This window comes from Larimichthys crocea, chromosome VII (genome assembly GCF_000972845.2).
Source record: "Larimichthys crocea isolate SSNF chromosome VII, L_crocea_2.0, whole genome shotgun sequence".
Lineage (NCBI taxonomy): Eukaryota > Metazoa > Chordata > Actinopteri > Sciaenidae > Larimichthys > Larimichthys crocea.
The window spans coordinates 24,339,136-24,352,549 of record NC_040017.1 but is presented as its reverse complement, the minus strand read 5'-3'; the positions used below and the strand labels follow the sequence as shown (position 1 = coordinate 24,352,549).

General features: G+C 38.4%; 6 protein-coding genes across 6 annotated transcripts; all 6 read right to left on the bottom strand.

Annotated features, from left to right (window-relative positions):
- Positions 1-281: 281 nt before the first annotated feature.
- On the bottom strand, positions 282-1,205 carry LOC113746156 (odorant receptor 131-2-like). Its single transcript, XM_027280816.1, has one exon. The coding sequence runs from the start codon at positions 1,203-1,205 to the stop codon at positions 282-284; it is 924 nt and encodes a 307-aa protein (XP_027136617.1).
- Positions 1,206-1,780: 575 nt separating this feature from the next.
- On the bottom strand, positions 1,781-2,694 carry LOC113746167 (odorant receptor 131-2-like). Its single transcript, XM_027280870.1, has one exon. The coding sequence runs from the start codon at positions 2,660-2,662 to the stop codon at positions 1,781-1,783; it is 882 nt and encodes a 293-aa protein (XP_027136671.1). The 5' UTR covers positions 2,663-2,694.
- Positions 2,695-4,217: 1,523 nt separating this feature from the next.
- On the bottom strand, positions 4,218-6,787 carry LOC104919858 (odorant receptor 131-2-like). Its single transcript, XM_027280385.1, has one exon. It carries the CDS (start codon positions 5,304-5,306, stop codon positions 4,218-4,220), a length of 1,089 nt encoding a protein of 362 aa, XP_027136186.1. The 5' UTR covers positions 5,307-6,787.
- A 1,115-nt stretch (positions 6,788-7,902) lies between these two features.
- LOC109139188 (odorant receptor 131-2) lies at positions 7,903-8,881 on the bottom strand. Its single transcript, XM_019261834.2, has one exon. It carries the CDS (start codon positions 8,879-8,881, stop codon positions 7,958-7,960), a length of 924 nt encoding a protein of 307 aa, XP_019117379.2. The 3' UTR covers positions 7,903-7,957.
- Positions 8,882-9,458: 577 nt separating this feature from the next.
- Positions 9,459-10,372, bottom strand: LOC104919848 (odorant receptor 131-2-like). Its single transcript, XM_010731951.3, has one exon. It carries the CDS (start codon positions 10,338-10,340, stop codon positions 9,459-9,461), a length of 882 nt encoding a protein of 293 aa, XP_010730253.3. The 5' UTR covers positions 10,341-10,372.
- Positions 10,373-12,447: 2,075 nt separating this feature from the next.
- LOC104919857 (odorant receptor 131-2) lies at positions 12,448-13,164 on the bottom strand. Its single transcript, XM_010731960.3, has one exon. It carries the CDS (start codon positions 13,033-13,035, stop codon positions 12,448-12,450), a length of 588 nt encoding a protein of 195 aa, XP_010730262.3. The 5' UTR covers positions 13,036-13,164.
- Positions 13,165-13,414: the final 250 nt, after the last annotated feature.

The following is a 13,414-nucleotide window of genomic DNA, read 5'->3' as shown; positions in this document are numbered from 1 at the left end:
AGGGCTCTGATAGCTTATGTTACCCCAACCTTCCACATATAAGCAAATTCAGTCAAATGTGACAGTGTGATTCACTGATTTGTATTTGTTGTGAGGTTTGGATGCTACAAATGGCAAAGGGTAGTCATTTCAAAATAGTGATGAAAGCAAACGCAGTATGGAGCTTAAATCATTGGCTAATAGGTTAATAAAAACTAGTTAGGAATAAAACATTCATACATATTCAGGAAATATATTTTTTATTTGTGCATTCTGCAATTATTCTGTTCAAAAGTTATTAATCAAACATTTCTTTTATACAAGCCAAAGAAGGCATAATTTTTCAATGCATGAAAAAAGGTTTCATCCCTGAGGCCATAAATGAGAGGACTCAGACATCTTGGAGTAAGATTAAACAATACATAGTTAGAGTACCTGACATTAATAAATAACATGAAATCAAACTGAAGCAGAGTGCTTTCTATGAATGGACTCCACAGCTGGATGAGACAGAGCAGCAGCTGGAAACCATGAAGAATTACTGTTCTGAGCCCTTTCCATGACGACTTTTTATCCTCTCCTGATGCAGCTTTGGCCACTTTCATTATTTTAAGATAAGAAAATAAAATGATGAGAACCATGACCAAGAAGTAAAACTGATGCACAGCTGACCTAACGTGACCCTGCCATCTGTGCAATATTAATATCTCCACAGAGCATAACCTGTATTGTTTGTACAAACTAAAAGAGGCTGATGCAAAGAAGGTGGAGAGAACAACAATGCAGGGCACGGAGCTGAGGCCGTGAATGATGAGGATGCAATGCATAGTGCTGCGTGTGGAGCACAGCTCAGCATGACGCAGGGGCATGCAGATGGCCACATATCGCTCCAGGGTCATTGCTGTCAGAGTAACTGGTGTGACTATCATATAAAGAAGAAGCATAACATTGATAATGACACATAACCAAACTTGCACATTAAATCCAAAATAGGTGAAGATGAGCAGGTTATTGGATATGAATAATATCAAACTATCAGACAGAAGTGTAACAGCAAATAGGATGTAACGTGTAGTTGTGTAGAAGCACTCCTTTCTGAAAAAAGTCATGATGAGAAAAAAATTGATGGAGAGAAATATTATCACCAGAATTTGCACAATAGAGAGCTTGACGTTGATCTGCAGCTGCAAGACCTCACCACCAACCAATGAGTTGTTATCAGCCATCACTTTTCCTAAGCAAATATACAAGTTGCTGTTTGCATTGAGGCACACATTACTAAAGACAGCTGGACAGAGGTCTTTGCAGTGTTATGGTTTTATAGAAGCGACTGGAATACAAGCAGAGTCACTAGAGTCATTAAACTTTTCTCATTACAGTGTCGTCATGACCACTTTCTGCTAGTTTCCCTCAGAGGTCATCTGTAGACAAATCTGAGTTATAGGCAGCTGTAAACAAGCCATTATTACTGCAGTGGAACCTCATGTCAAACCCATAGACACTTAAATGAATGTAAACGATTTCATATTTTGTTATTCTCTTGTTTTACTCAGAGTTTTACCAGGTGGATAGACATTTTGCACTGTATCAACAGTCATAAGACACAGCTGTGACGTACTGAATTATAAGTTTAAGTGCCTCTTTGATGACTGGTTATAAAGTCAAAGTTGACTGATGGGGCTTATAATATATTAAGACTTCCTATATTCACCACACAGACCTCAGAATAAAACATTCTCAGTTTGCTTGTGTAAAAGTGAATTGCAGACAATTTTGGTAGAGAGAAATCTTTAAATCAAAGTCAAATATTTCTTTTATAAAAGCCAATAAAGGCATAATTTTTCAATGCATGAAAAAAGGTTTCATCTCTGAGACCATAAATAAGAGGACTTAGACATCTTGGAGTAATATTAAATAATATGTAGTTAGTATATCTGATATCAACAAATAATACAAAATCAATTTGTAATGCAGCAGTCTCAACGAATGGACACCACATCTGGATGAGACAAAGCAGTAATTGGAAACCATGAAGAATTACTGTTTTGAGCCCTTTCCATGACGACTTTTTATCCTCTCCTGATGCAGCTTTGGCCACTTTCATTATTTTAACATAGGCGAATACAATGATGATAACCATAATCAAGAAGTAAAATTGTTGTACAGCTGACCTAACATGATCCTGCCATCTGTGCAACATAAATATCTCCACAGAGCACGAGCTGTATTGTTTGTACAAACTAAAAGAGGCTGATGCAAAAAAGGTGGAGAGAACAACAATGCAGGGCACAGAGCTGAAGCCGTGAATGATGAGGATGCAATGCATAGTGCTGCGTGTGGAGCACAGCTCTGCATGACGCAGGGGCATGCAGATGGCCACATATCGCTCCAGAGTCATTGCAGTCAGAGTAACTGGTGTAACTATATTATACAGAAGTAGCACAACATTAAAAATGATGCATACCCAAATTTGTATGGGAAAATGAAAATAGTTCACTATGAGCAGGATATCAGACATGACTAACATCAAACTATCAGATAAAAGTGTAACAGCAAATAAGATGTAGCGTGTAGTTGAGTAGAAGCACTCCTTTTGGAAAAAGGTTATAATGAGCAATAAGTTAATGCACAGAAAGATTATTATCAGGAACTGCACAACAATGAGTGTGTCATTGGTTCCCATCACTGAGACCGCACCACCAACTAATGAGTTGTTAACAGCCATCACTTTTATAATGAATACACAAATGTTACATTCATAGTTAAATTAGTCTGATGAAATAAAATTTTGATTCATATCAAAAAACCAAACCCCTCCATGTAGTAAGATAGCAGTGACAGACAGACAGATAGAGAAAGACAGTCAGCGTCCGATCAAAGGTTGTGCACTTTATAATGAGAGTGAGTCACGTACAAGCAGAGTAACAGCTAATTAAACATTATTCCTTGCGGCTTGCTGGCCTCCCTCATTGGTTACCTCTAGACAAATCTGGGTTGTAGGCCAAGGTCAAGCTAAATTTCCAGGTGGGGTAAAAAAAAGAGGGTGTTTTTTCAAAGATCCACCATTTCTTATGGGCTGTGGCTCATGTTTTGTAGTGTTTTTGTTTTATTCTACTGTTGATTGTATAAGAAGTGGTTGTCACATTAAGAATAGTTGCTCACACCTAAACACCCTCCTGTCAAGTCACATACTGTATAAGCATATTAGAAAGTCATGGCGAAACACGGAAGCTTAATAAGCAATGGTTACTTCAGTGATGAGGAATGTATTGACCGTCACACTGAAGGCTAAAATACACTGCATGCGGAACAGCTCCGGAACGACTGCGGCGTCCGGCAGCCCTCCGCAACACATACGCAGAGCTTAGATTTTTGCCAGAGCACGGCGCATAAATTCAGCACAGAGCAGATTGCGCGGGGAAGGAAATCAACTACAAAATAAGATACTCCGTGTTCACCACGGATCGAGTTTCATTACAAGAACACGTCGTAATTGTTTAGAATTCCATTTATTGGACTTTTCTTGGACTGATGGATTTTGTCGCCTTACGTTATTTTTGTTTTTGTGTGTCCCTGTAGTATTCTTCTTATTCAAATTATTGCATCTCTTAACCCAACTGGTCAAAGCAGATAGATGCTTACCATGAACTGGTTCTGCTCAAGATTTCTGCCTCTTAATTTTATGAAGCGCATGGTCAAGACTCTTCTACTCTATATAAAAAGACTTAAACTGAATTTATTAGGACCACTGTGATGACTTTCACGCACAAGTACCATCTTTTACGTTGAAAGAAAGTAAAACCTGTTTAATAGACCGTTAAACACTGTATGAGCTGATTTTATGTCAAATTAGTCCAGAAAAATAACTTTTACACTTATATTCAAAGTTTAAAAAAAACCCTCTGATCAATGATAGTCAAGTCAAGTTAAATTTTATTTATATAGCCTAAAGTCACAATTTGCCTCAGTGGACTCTAATGCATGCAACACACTCAGTCATTACTACACGAGATCACCACTCTCCATTTTATCTTCAACTTTTGTTCTTCAGTTATATTGTTATAGTACTGTTATCTGTAAATAATGATATAAACAATATATTATAGACCTGCTCTATATGGAAAGTGGCGCTACTTTTGTTTCCTTCAGAAACAGAAACTTGATTTTCTATGCTCTTATTGCCATGTCCTGTTGCCATTGCCATTATCATATCAAATTAATCAAAAACATTCATTACCTTATCTAATGTTTCTTTTATACAAGCCAAAGAAGGCATATCTTTTCATTGCATGAAAAAACTTTTCATCCCTGAGGCCATAAATAAGAGGACTCAGACACCTTGGAGTAAGATTAAACAATACGTAGTTATAGAATCTGACATTAATAAATAATATTAAATCAATCTGAAATACAGCGGCTTCTATGAATGGACACCACATCTGGATGAGACAGAGCAACAACTGGAAACCATGAAGAATTACTGTCCTGAGCCCTTTCCATAATGACTTTTTATCCTCTCCTGATGCCGCTTTGGCCACTTTCATGATTTTAACATAAGAAAATAAAATGATAATAACCATAATCAAGAAGTAAAACTCATGCACAGCTGATCGAACATGACCCTGCCATCTGTACAATATTAACATCTCCACAGTGCATAACTTGTGTTGTTTGTACAAATTAAGAGAGGCTGATGCAAAAAAGGTGGAGAGAATAACAATGCAGGGTACAGAGCTGAGGCCGTGAATGATGAGGATACAATGCATAGTGCTGCGTGTGGAGCACAGCTGTGAATGACGCAGGGGCATGCAGATGGCCACATATCGCTCCAGGGTCATTGCTGTCAGAGTAACTGGTGTAACTATATTATACAGAAGTACCACAACAGAGATAATGACACATATCCAAACTTGCATGGCAAGTTTAAAATGGGTAAAGATGAGGAGCATATCAGACATGACTAACATCAAACTATCAGACAGAAGAGTAACAGCAAACAAGATGTAGCGTGTAGTTGTGTAGAAGCACTCCTTTCTGAAAAAAGTTACGATGAGCAAAAAGTTGATGCAAAGAAACATCATCACCAGAACCTGCACAAGAATGACCCTGACCTTGTTCTGCAGTCGCAAGACCTCACCACCAACCAATGAGTTATTAGCCATCACTTTCCTAAGCAAATATGCAAGCTGTTGTTTGTGTGCATTATGGCACACATTAAAAGACGAATGGACAGGTGTGTTCTGAGCAAGACTGTGCATGAAGCCTTTATATGTGTATATATAACGACCAGAGTACAAGCAGAGTCCAGCTAGTGAAACTCTGCTCATCACAGTGTCGTCATTAACATTTTCATCCTCCCCTCTCTCCCTCTAGATTTGGTGTGCAACACGAGCATTTTCGACCAAAAACATTCACACGCAGTACGACTGTGAGGGACCGAGTCAGCCGGCAATGAGCACAACAGGTAGTATTTTCAAAAAAAGGGTTTTTATTTACCCAAAGTATGAAAGAAAACAAAATTTCTAAACAAAAGCAATAAAGAACAGGGCCCATAAAAGAGGTCAAATTAACAAAACTGTATAAACGCCAACTGAACAAACTAACAGAAGACAAAACAAACAGACCTGATGACTAAACACAAGAGGGAAATTTATATATTGGGTGATCAGCCCATACCAACACAAGAGGGGTAAACAAACACAAAAGACAACAGCTAATTATCAAAGCAAATCAGGAAAATTAACTCCTTGAAATAAACATAATCCATACTTAACAAAACCAAGTTAAATTACTAACTGTCGCAGAAAGAAATAAACAGTAAAGCACTAAATTCCCCCCCACATGATGTGCCGGCCCAATCAGCATCCTCTGCTACAAAATGGCTGAGCTTGTGGGGTGGATCCTTTTGCCCAGCATTCCCAGCTCCCAGCAGCACCGGTAAATCAAAGAAAACAGATTAGAAATTATATTAAATGAAGACTGTACAAAAGCTAACTAAATGTGCGCGCTTCAAATAGAAAACCAATGTACTGTCATTTAATAAAGTGTGTTATCTGAAACAGAAAGTGTGATTTATTGCAACTAAATGTTAAAACCAATTTAAACTAATAACTAAATGTATAATCAAAATTTAACTATAGAAACAAATGTGTGAGTGCAGAAGGTTACCGACTTTTTTGGCTGTGTGGCGACAGCTGTGGCCATCACAACGACAGTATACACTTCTATGTACTAACGAGATTTCTCTCTATTCACTGGTACAGTTCCTCTCCCACAAAACATTGCCATACTCAGACCAATGTTGAAAAGATCCAGTTTAGCCTCCAATGAGCAAAACAACTTCTGTCCTATATTTGATATACCAGATTCTTGAGAAAGTAGTTGCATCTCAACTCCAGATCCACCTTGATGGCAATCATCTATTTCAACCATTCCAACCAGGTTTCTGCTCCAGAGTAATAACAGTAATAAGACTAATATACTAAAGACTAATATCTTCTCACGTTTCATTGCCCAAACCACCAAACCCAGTACCCTATCATTCGACAGCCACATAAACAATATCTTCTGTGAAACATTTTCAGACAGCGCCCCACCTTGGCACAATACGCCACAGAAGTTTTAGATTATGCCTTGGTCACATCATGCATAGACTTCTGCAACACAATCCTGGCTTGCATCCCCAACAAATTCATCCACTTACTTTATCTCCTTATTTCAGTTTGTCACACCGTGGGGGGGTTTTGTCTTGTCCTGCGTTTTTTGTCTTTTATTTTGAAAATGTACTACTTCCTGTTTTATTTTAAATATTAACTCTCCTCTTGTTTCGGGTGACTTGCCCTTCCTCATGTGTCACTGGTCCAAGTGGCTTCCTTGATTCCTGATTGTGTCCACCTGTTCCCCATTACCCTCATGTGTTTTATAGTCTGCGTCTCCCTTTGTCGTGTGCTGGAGTGTCTCGTTCATGGCGTGCACCCAAGCCATAGTCCATGTTTTGTCCTTGCCCTTTTCCCGACGTAAGCCTGTATTTGCTGCCTCATTGAGAGTGATTTTTTTGTTTGTACATTTCATAGTTTAGCACTGTAGTTCAGTTAACTTTCATAGCCCTTTGTTAGTCTCCATTGGGGCACTTTGAGTTTATAGTTCATAGCCTTTTGTTTTGTTCATTAATAGTCTTATCTTCCATTTTGTTGTTTTCCTTAGAATTCATAGACAAATTTTCATAGCCTGTTTGTTTGTCACTCTGTCTGAGAGGTTGGAGTATTTAAATAAAGTCTGCCTGAACTATTATGACTCTACATCTGAGTCCCTCTTTGAGTCCAGGTCTGACACAATTATGTAGATGTTTTTTATGTTTTTTATTATGTGAAGTGATCTTAAGTGCTATGAAAACTGCCACAAAATAAAAATTATTTAGAAACCCAACTAGTTTTTGTTCAAAGTTGCTGTCAAGTATGGAAACTTTCTATGAAGACTACATCTATAGTGTGTTATCGAAGCATTCGTGACACACACATAATGCTTTGTGATGCATGATATAAACAGGCAAGAAACATTATAGATGTGACTTATAATGTTTAAGGTTGCTACCTCTAAAAAGGGAAGTTCGGAAACACTTTCTGTGAAGTGATGCTTTGTGATTACACTTATGATAAACACATAACGCTTTCTGATGCAAAGCAGTAATAACCACTCCAAGGGCTCCGATAGCTTATGTTACCCCAACCTTCCACATATAAGCAAATTCAGTCAAATGTGACAGTGTGATTCACTGATTTGTATTTGTTGTGAGGTTTGGATGCTACAAATGGCAAAGGGTAGTCATTTCAAAATAGTGATGAAAGCAAACGCAGTATGGAGCTTAAATCATTGGCTAATAGGTTAATAAAAACTAGTTAGGAATAAAACATTCATACATATTCAGGAAATATATTTTTTATTTGTGCATTCTGCAATTATTCTGTTCAAAAGTTATTAATCAAACATTTCTTTTATACAAGCCAAAGAAGGCATAATTTTTCAATGCATGAAAAAAGGTTTCATCTCTGAGGCCATAAATGAGAGGACTCAGACATCTTGGAGTAAGATTAAACAATACATATTTAGAGTACCTGACATTAATAAATAACATGAAATCAAACTGAAGCAGAGTGCTTTCTATGAATGGACTCCACAGCTGGATGAGACAGAGCAGCAGCTGGAAACCATGAAGAATTACTGTTCTGAGCCCTTTCCATGACGACTTTTTATCCTCTCCTGATGCAGCTTTGGCCACTTTCATGATTTTAACATAAGAAAATAAAATGATGATAACCATAATCAAGAAGTAAAACTGATGCACAGCTGATCTAACGTGACCCTGCCATCTGTGCAATATTAATATCTCCACAGAGCACGAGCTGTATTGTTTGTACAAACTAAAAGAGGCTGATGCAAAGAAGGTGGAGAGAACAACAATGCAGGGCACAGAGCTGAGGCCGTGAATGATGAGGATGCAATACATAGTGCTGCGTGTGGAGCACAGCTCTGCATGACGCAGGGGCATGCAGATGGCCACATATCGCTCCAGGGTCATTGCTGTCAGAGTAACTGGTGTGACTATATTATACACAATTCCCACAACAAAGATAATGATACATATCCAAACTTGCATAGTAAATTCCAAATAGTTCACTATGACCAAAAAATCAGACATGACTAACATCAGGCTATCAGACAGCAGAGTAACAGCAAATAGGATGTAACGTGTAGTTGTGTAGAAGCACTCCTTTCTGAAAAAAGTCATGATGAGAAAAAAATTGATGGAGAGAAATATTATCACCAGAATTTGCACAATAGAGAGCTTGACCTTGATCTGCAGCCGCAAGACCTCACCACCAACCAATGAGTTGTTATCAGCCATCACTTTCCTAAGCAAATATACAAGTCGCTGTTTGCATTGAGGCACACATTACTAAAGACAGCTGGACAGAGGTCTTTGCAGTGTTATGGTTTTATAGAAGCGACTGGAATACAAGCAGAGTCACTAGAGTCATTAAACTTTTCTCATTACAGTGTCGTCATGACCACTTTCTGCTAGTTTCCCTCAGAGGTCATCTGTAGACAAATCTGAGTTATAGGCAGCTGTAAACAAGCCATTATTACTGCAGTGGAACCTCATGTCAAACCCATAGTATGACAGTTAAATGAATGTAAACAATTTCATATTTTGTTATGTTCTTGTTTTACTCAGAGTTTTAACAGGTGGATAGACATTTTGCACTGTATCAACAGTCATAAGACACAGCTGTGACGTACTGAATTATAAGTTTAAGTGCCTCTTTGATGACTGGTTATTAACTCAAAGTTGACTGATGGGGCTTATAATATATTAAGACTTCCTATATTCACCACACAGACCTCAGAATAAAACTTCTCAGTTTGCTTGTGTAAAAGTGAATTGCAGACAATTTTGGTAGAGAGAAATCTTTAAATCAAAGTCAAATATTTCTTTTATAAAAGCCAATAAAGGCATAATTTTTCAATGCATGAAAAAAGGTTTCATCTCTGAGACCATAAATAAGAGGACTTAGACATCTTGGAGTAATATTAAATAATATGTAGTTAGTATATCTGATATCAACAAATAATACAAAATCAATTTGTAATGCAGCAGTCTCAACGAATGGACACCACATCTGGATGAGACAAAGCAGCAGCTGGAAACCATGAAGAATTACTGTTTTGAGCCCTTTCCATGACGACTTTTTATCCTCTCCTGATGCAGCTTTGGCCACTTTCATTATTTTAACATAGGCGAATACAATGATGATAACCATAATCAAGAAGTAAAATTGTTGTACAGCTGACCTAACATGATCCTGCCACCTGTGCAACATAAATATCTCCACAGAGCACGAGCTGTATTGTTTGTACAAACTAAAAGAGGCTGATGCAAAAAAGGTGGAGAGAACAACAATGCAGGGCACAGAGCTGAAGCCGTGAATGATGAGGATGCAATGCATAGTGCTGCGTGTGGAGCACAGCTCTGCATGACGCAGGGGCATGCAGATGGCCACATATCGCTCCAGAGTCATTGCAGTCAGAGTAACTGGTGTAACTATATTATACAGAAGTAGCACAACATTAAAAATGATGCATACCCAAATTTGTATGGGAAAATGAAAATAGTTCACTATGAGCAGGATATCAGACATGACTAACATCAAACTATCAGATAAAAGTGTAACAGCAAATAAGATGTAGCGTGTAGTTGAGTAGAAGCACTCCTTTTGGAAAAAGGTTATAATGAGCAATAAGTTAATGCACAGAAAGATTATTATCAGGAACTGCACAACAATGAGTGTGTCATTGGTTCCCATCACTGAGACCGCACCACCAACTAATGAGTTGTTAACAGCCATCACTTTTATAATGAATACACAAATGTTACATTCATAGTTAAATTAGTCTGATGAAATAAAATTTTGATTCATATCAAAAAACCAAACCCCTCCATGTAGTGAGATAGCAGTGACAGACAGACAGATAGAGAAAGACAGTCAGCGTCCGATCAAAGGTTGTGCACTTTATAATGAGAGTGAGTCACGTACAAGCAGAGTAACAGCTAATTAAACATTATTCCTTGCGGCTTGCTGGTCTCCCTCATTGGTTACCTCTAGACAAATCTGGGTTGTAGGCCAAGGTCAAGCTAAATTTCCAGGTGGGGTAAAAAAAAGAGGGTGTTTTTTCACAGATCCACTATTTCTTATGGGCTGTGGCTCCTGTTTTGTAGTGTTTTTGTTTTATTCTACTGTTGATTGTATAAGAAGTGGTTGTCACATTAAGAATAGTTGCTCACACCTAAACACCCTCCTGTCAAGTCACATACTGTATAAGCATATTAGAAAGTCATGGCGAAACACGGAAGCTTAATAAGCAATGGTTACTTCAGTGATGAGGAATGTATTGACCGTCACACTGAAGGCTAAAATACACTGCATGCGGAACAGCTCCGGAAAGACTGCGGCGTCCGGCAGCCCTCCGCAACACATACGCAGAGCTTCTATTTTTCACGGACGCCAGAGCACGGCGCATAAATTCAGCACAGAGCAGACCGTGCGGGGAAGGAAATCAGCTACAAAATACAAAATAAAACCCTGGTTTATTTTCAAAATAAAATACTCCGTGTTCACCGTGGCTCGAGTTTCATTACAAGAACACGTCATAATGGGCGGGGGCGACCTGAAGTCAACAGGTGAGGGGTTTTCAGGCGTAATAATTTATGACACCTCACATCCTTTTTATAAGGACACCAGAAAAAAGATGCGACGTGGAATGTCATAGCAGGAGTCAAAGAGACTACAGCCGGCAATAGCCGCGCGATTATGCGTGAATTCGCGAGATCTCGTGCGTTCTCGCGACGCTCGGTAGCCGGCGGAGACGCACCTGAGCGCATCACAAACTAAAAATATAACCAAAAAACGTAAAAGAAACACAAAGAAACATGAAACACAGGAACACAGGGACAAACACACGAGAGATCACAGAGAGGCAGAGAAACAAACAACCAACAACGCAAGAAACCATGAAACCATGAACGAACAGACAAGAAAACAAAGGAAACAGGACTAATCAGACACAGGTGAAACAAATCAGGGACAAGTGCAAAATCAAAAAGGGTCGGAAACAAGACAGGAAGAAGAAGACAAGACAGACTGTAGAACTACAAAATAAAAACAGGAAACACAAACAAACTCAAAACTATGACAACAAGTAACATAACATCTCTCAACAAGTTAGCGGAGACAAGCAGATCTGAGCTCTTGGATATTTTAACATATGTGTTGCTCTCTTTGGGAGGACCAGAGATCAATGATTTGTTGTTGTGCTGTCATGGTAGACCGAGGAGATAGCTCAGATTCTGAAGTAGAAATGCTGAACAGGGAGAGTAGAAGAGCTGGTAGAATTAGAATCAAGTAACACGTTGTCCAGACTCAGATCAAGGGACTTGTACTTGAGTAAAAACAAGAGTAAGCTGACGTGATTCAAGGTTTGGTTCACTTTAAGTAGAATACCATAAATAAATTAGAAACATGTTTGAGCAACTTAAAGGTGCTGTATCCGAAGTTAATGGTGTGGACATACAGCAAATCTGCAGTAAGGTCGGCTCGGACTTAAACAAATCTTTACAACAATAATATTAATGAAATACATAACATATCAGACATAGCAGTTGTTTATTGTTATATTGTTTATTGTTATGTAACACAGCTCCTGTTTTAATAAGCATGTCATATTTGTAGCTAGGTTTGGATGCTATAAGGGTCAATAATCAATATTACATAGAACTTAACATTAGGGGGAGAGATGATGCCACATGAAAATGGATCTCAAATGAACAATACATGAATTGTCAATGCAGTCACAGTCAGACTTATAACAAACGATTTGGAAATAAAACATGTTAAATGTTATTCATCTGCCTTGTCAAATATTGCTTTTATACAAGACAAAATTTTTAAGAGCATGAAAAAAGGTTTCATCCCTGAGGCCATAAATAAGAGGACTCAGACATCTTGGAGTAAGATTAAACAAAATGTAATTAGAGTATCTGACGTTAATAAATAACATGAAATCTATCTGAAATGCAGCAGTTTCTATGAATGGACACCACAGCTGGATGAGACAGAGCAGCAGCTGGAAACCATGAAGAATTACTGTTCTGAGCCCTTTCCATGACGACTTTTTATCCTCTCCTGATGCAGCTTTAGCCACTTTCATTATTTTAACATAGGCGAATACAATGATGATAACCATAATCAAGAAGTAAAACTGATGCACAGCTGACCTAACATGATCCTGCCATCTGTACAACATGAACATCTCCACAGAGCATAGCCTGTATTGTTCATACAGGCTAAAAGAAGCTGATGCAAAGAAGGTGGAGAGAACAACAATGCAGGGTACAGAGCTGAGGCTGTGAATGATGAGGATGCAATGCATAGTGCTGCGTGTGGAGCACAGCTCTGAATGACGCAGGGGCATGCAGATGGCCACATATCGCTCCAGGGTCATTGCTGTCAGAGTAACTGGTGTAACTATGTAATACACAAGTACCCACAAACAGAGATATGACACACATCCAAACTTGCATAACTATTCCAAAATGGTTCAAGATGAGGAGGATATCAGACATGAATAACATCAAACTATCAGACAGAAGTGTAACAGCAAATAAGATGTAGCGTGTAGTTGTGTAGAAGCACTCCTTTCTGAAAAAAGTCACGATGAGCAAAAAATTGATGCAAAGAAAGATCGACACCAGCATCTGCACAATAATGACCTTTTCGTTGAATGCGCCAGTAAGACGCACCACACCAACCACTGAGTTGTTACCAGCCATCAGTTTTCTAAGAAAATGCACAACTGTCAAGATTAGTTATTGTTGTCAAAT

Bases quoted from the DNA above. Each gene is read 5' to 3' on its own strand.
- LOC104919857 (XM_010731960.3), bottom strand. From the start codon at position 13,035: ATGACCCTGGAGCGATATGTGGCCATCTGCATGCCCCTGCGTCATTCA.
- LOC113746156 (XM_027280816.1), bottom strand. From the start codon at position 1,205: ATGGCTGATAACAACTCATTGGTTGGTGGTGAGGTCTTGCAGCTGCAG.
- LOC109139188 (XM_019261834.2), bottom strand. From the start codon at position 8,881: ATGGCTGATAACAACTCATTGGTTGGTGGTGAGGTCTTGCGGCTGCAG.
- LOC104919848 (XM_010731951.3), bottom strand. From the start codon at position 10,340: ATGGGAACCAATGACACACTCATTGTTGTGCAGTTCCTGATAATAATC.
- LOC104919858 (XM_027280385.1), bottom strand. From the start codon at position 5,306: ATGAGCAGAGTTTCACTAGCTGGACTCTGCTTGTACTCTGGTCGTTAT.
- LOC113746167 (XM_027280870.1), bottom strand. From the start codon at position 2,662: ATGGGAACCAATGACACACTCATTGTTGTGCAGTTCCTGATAATAATC.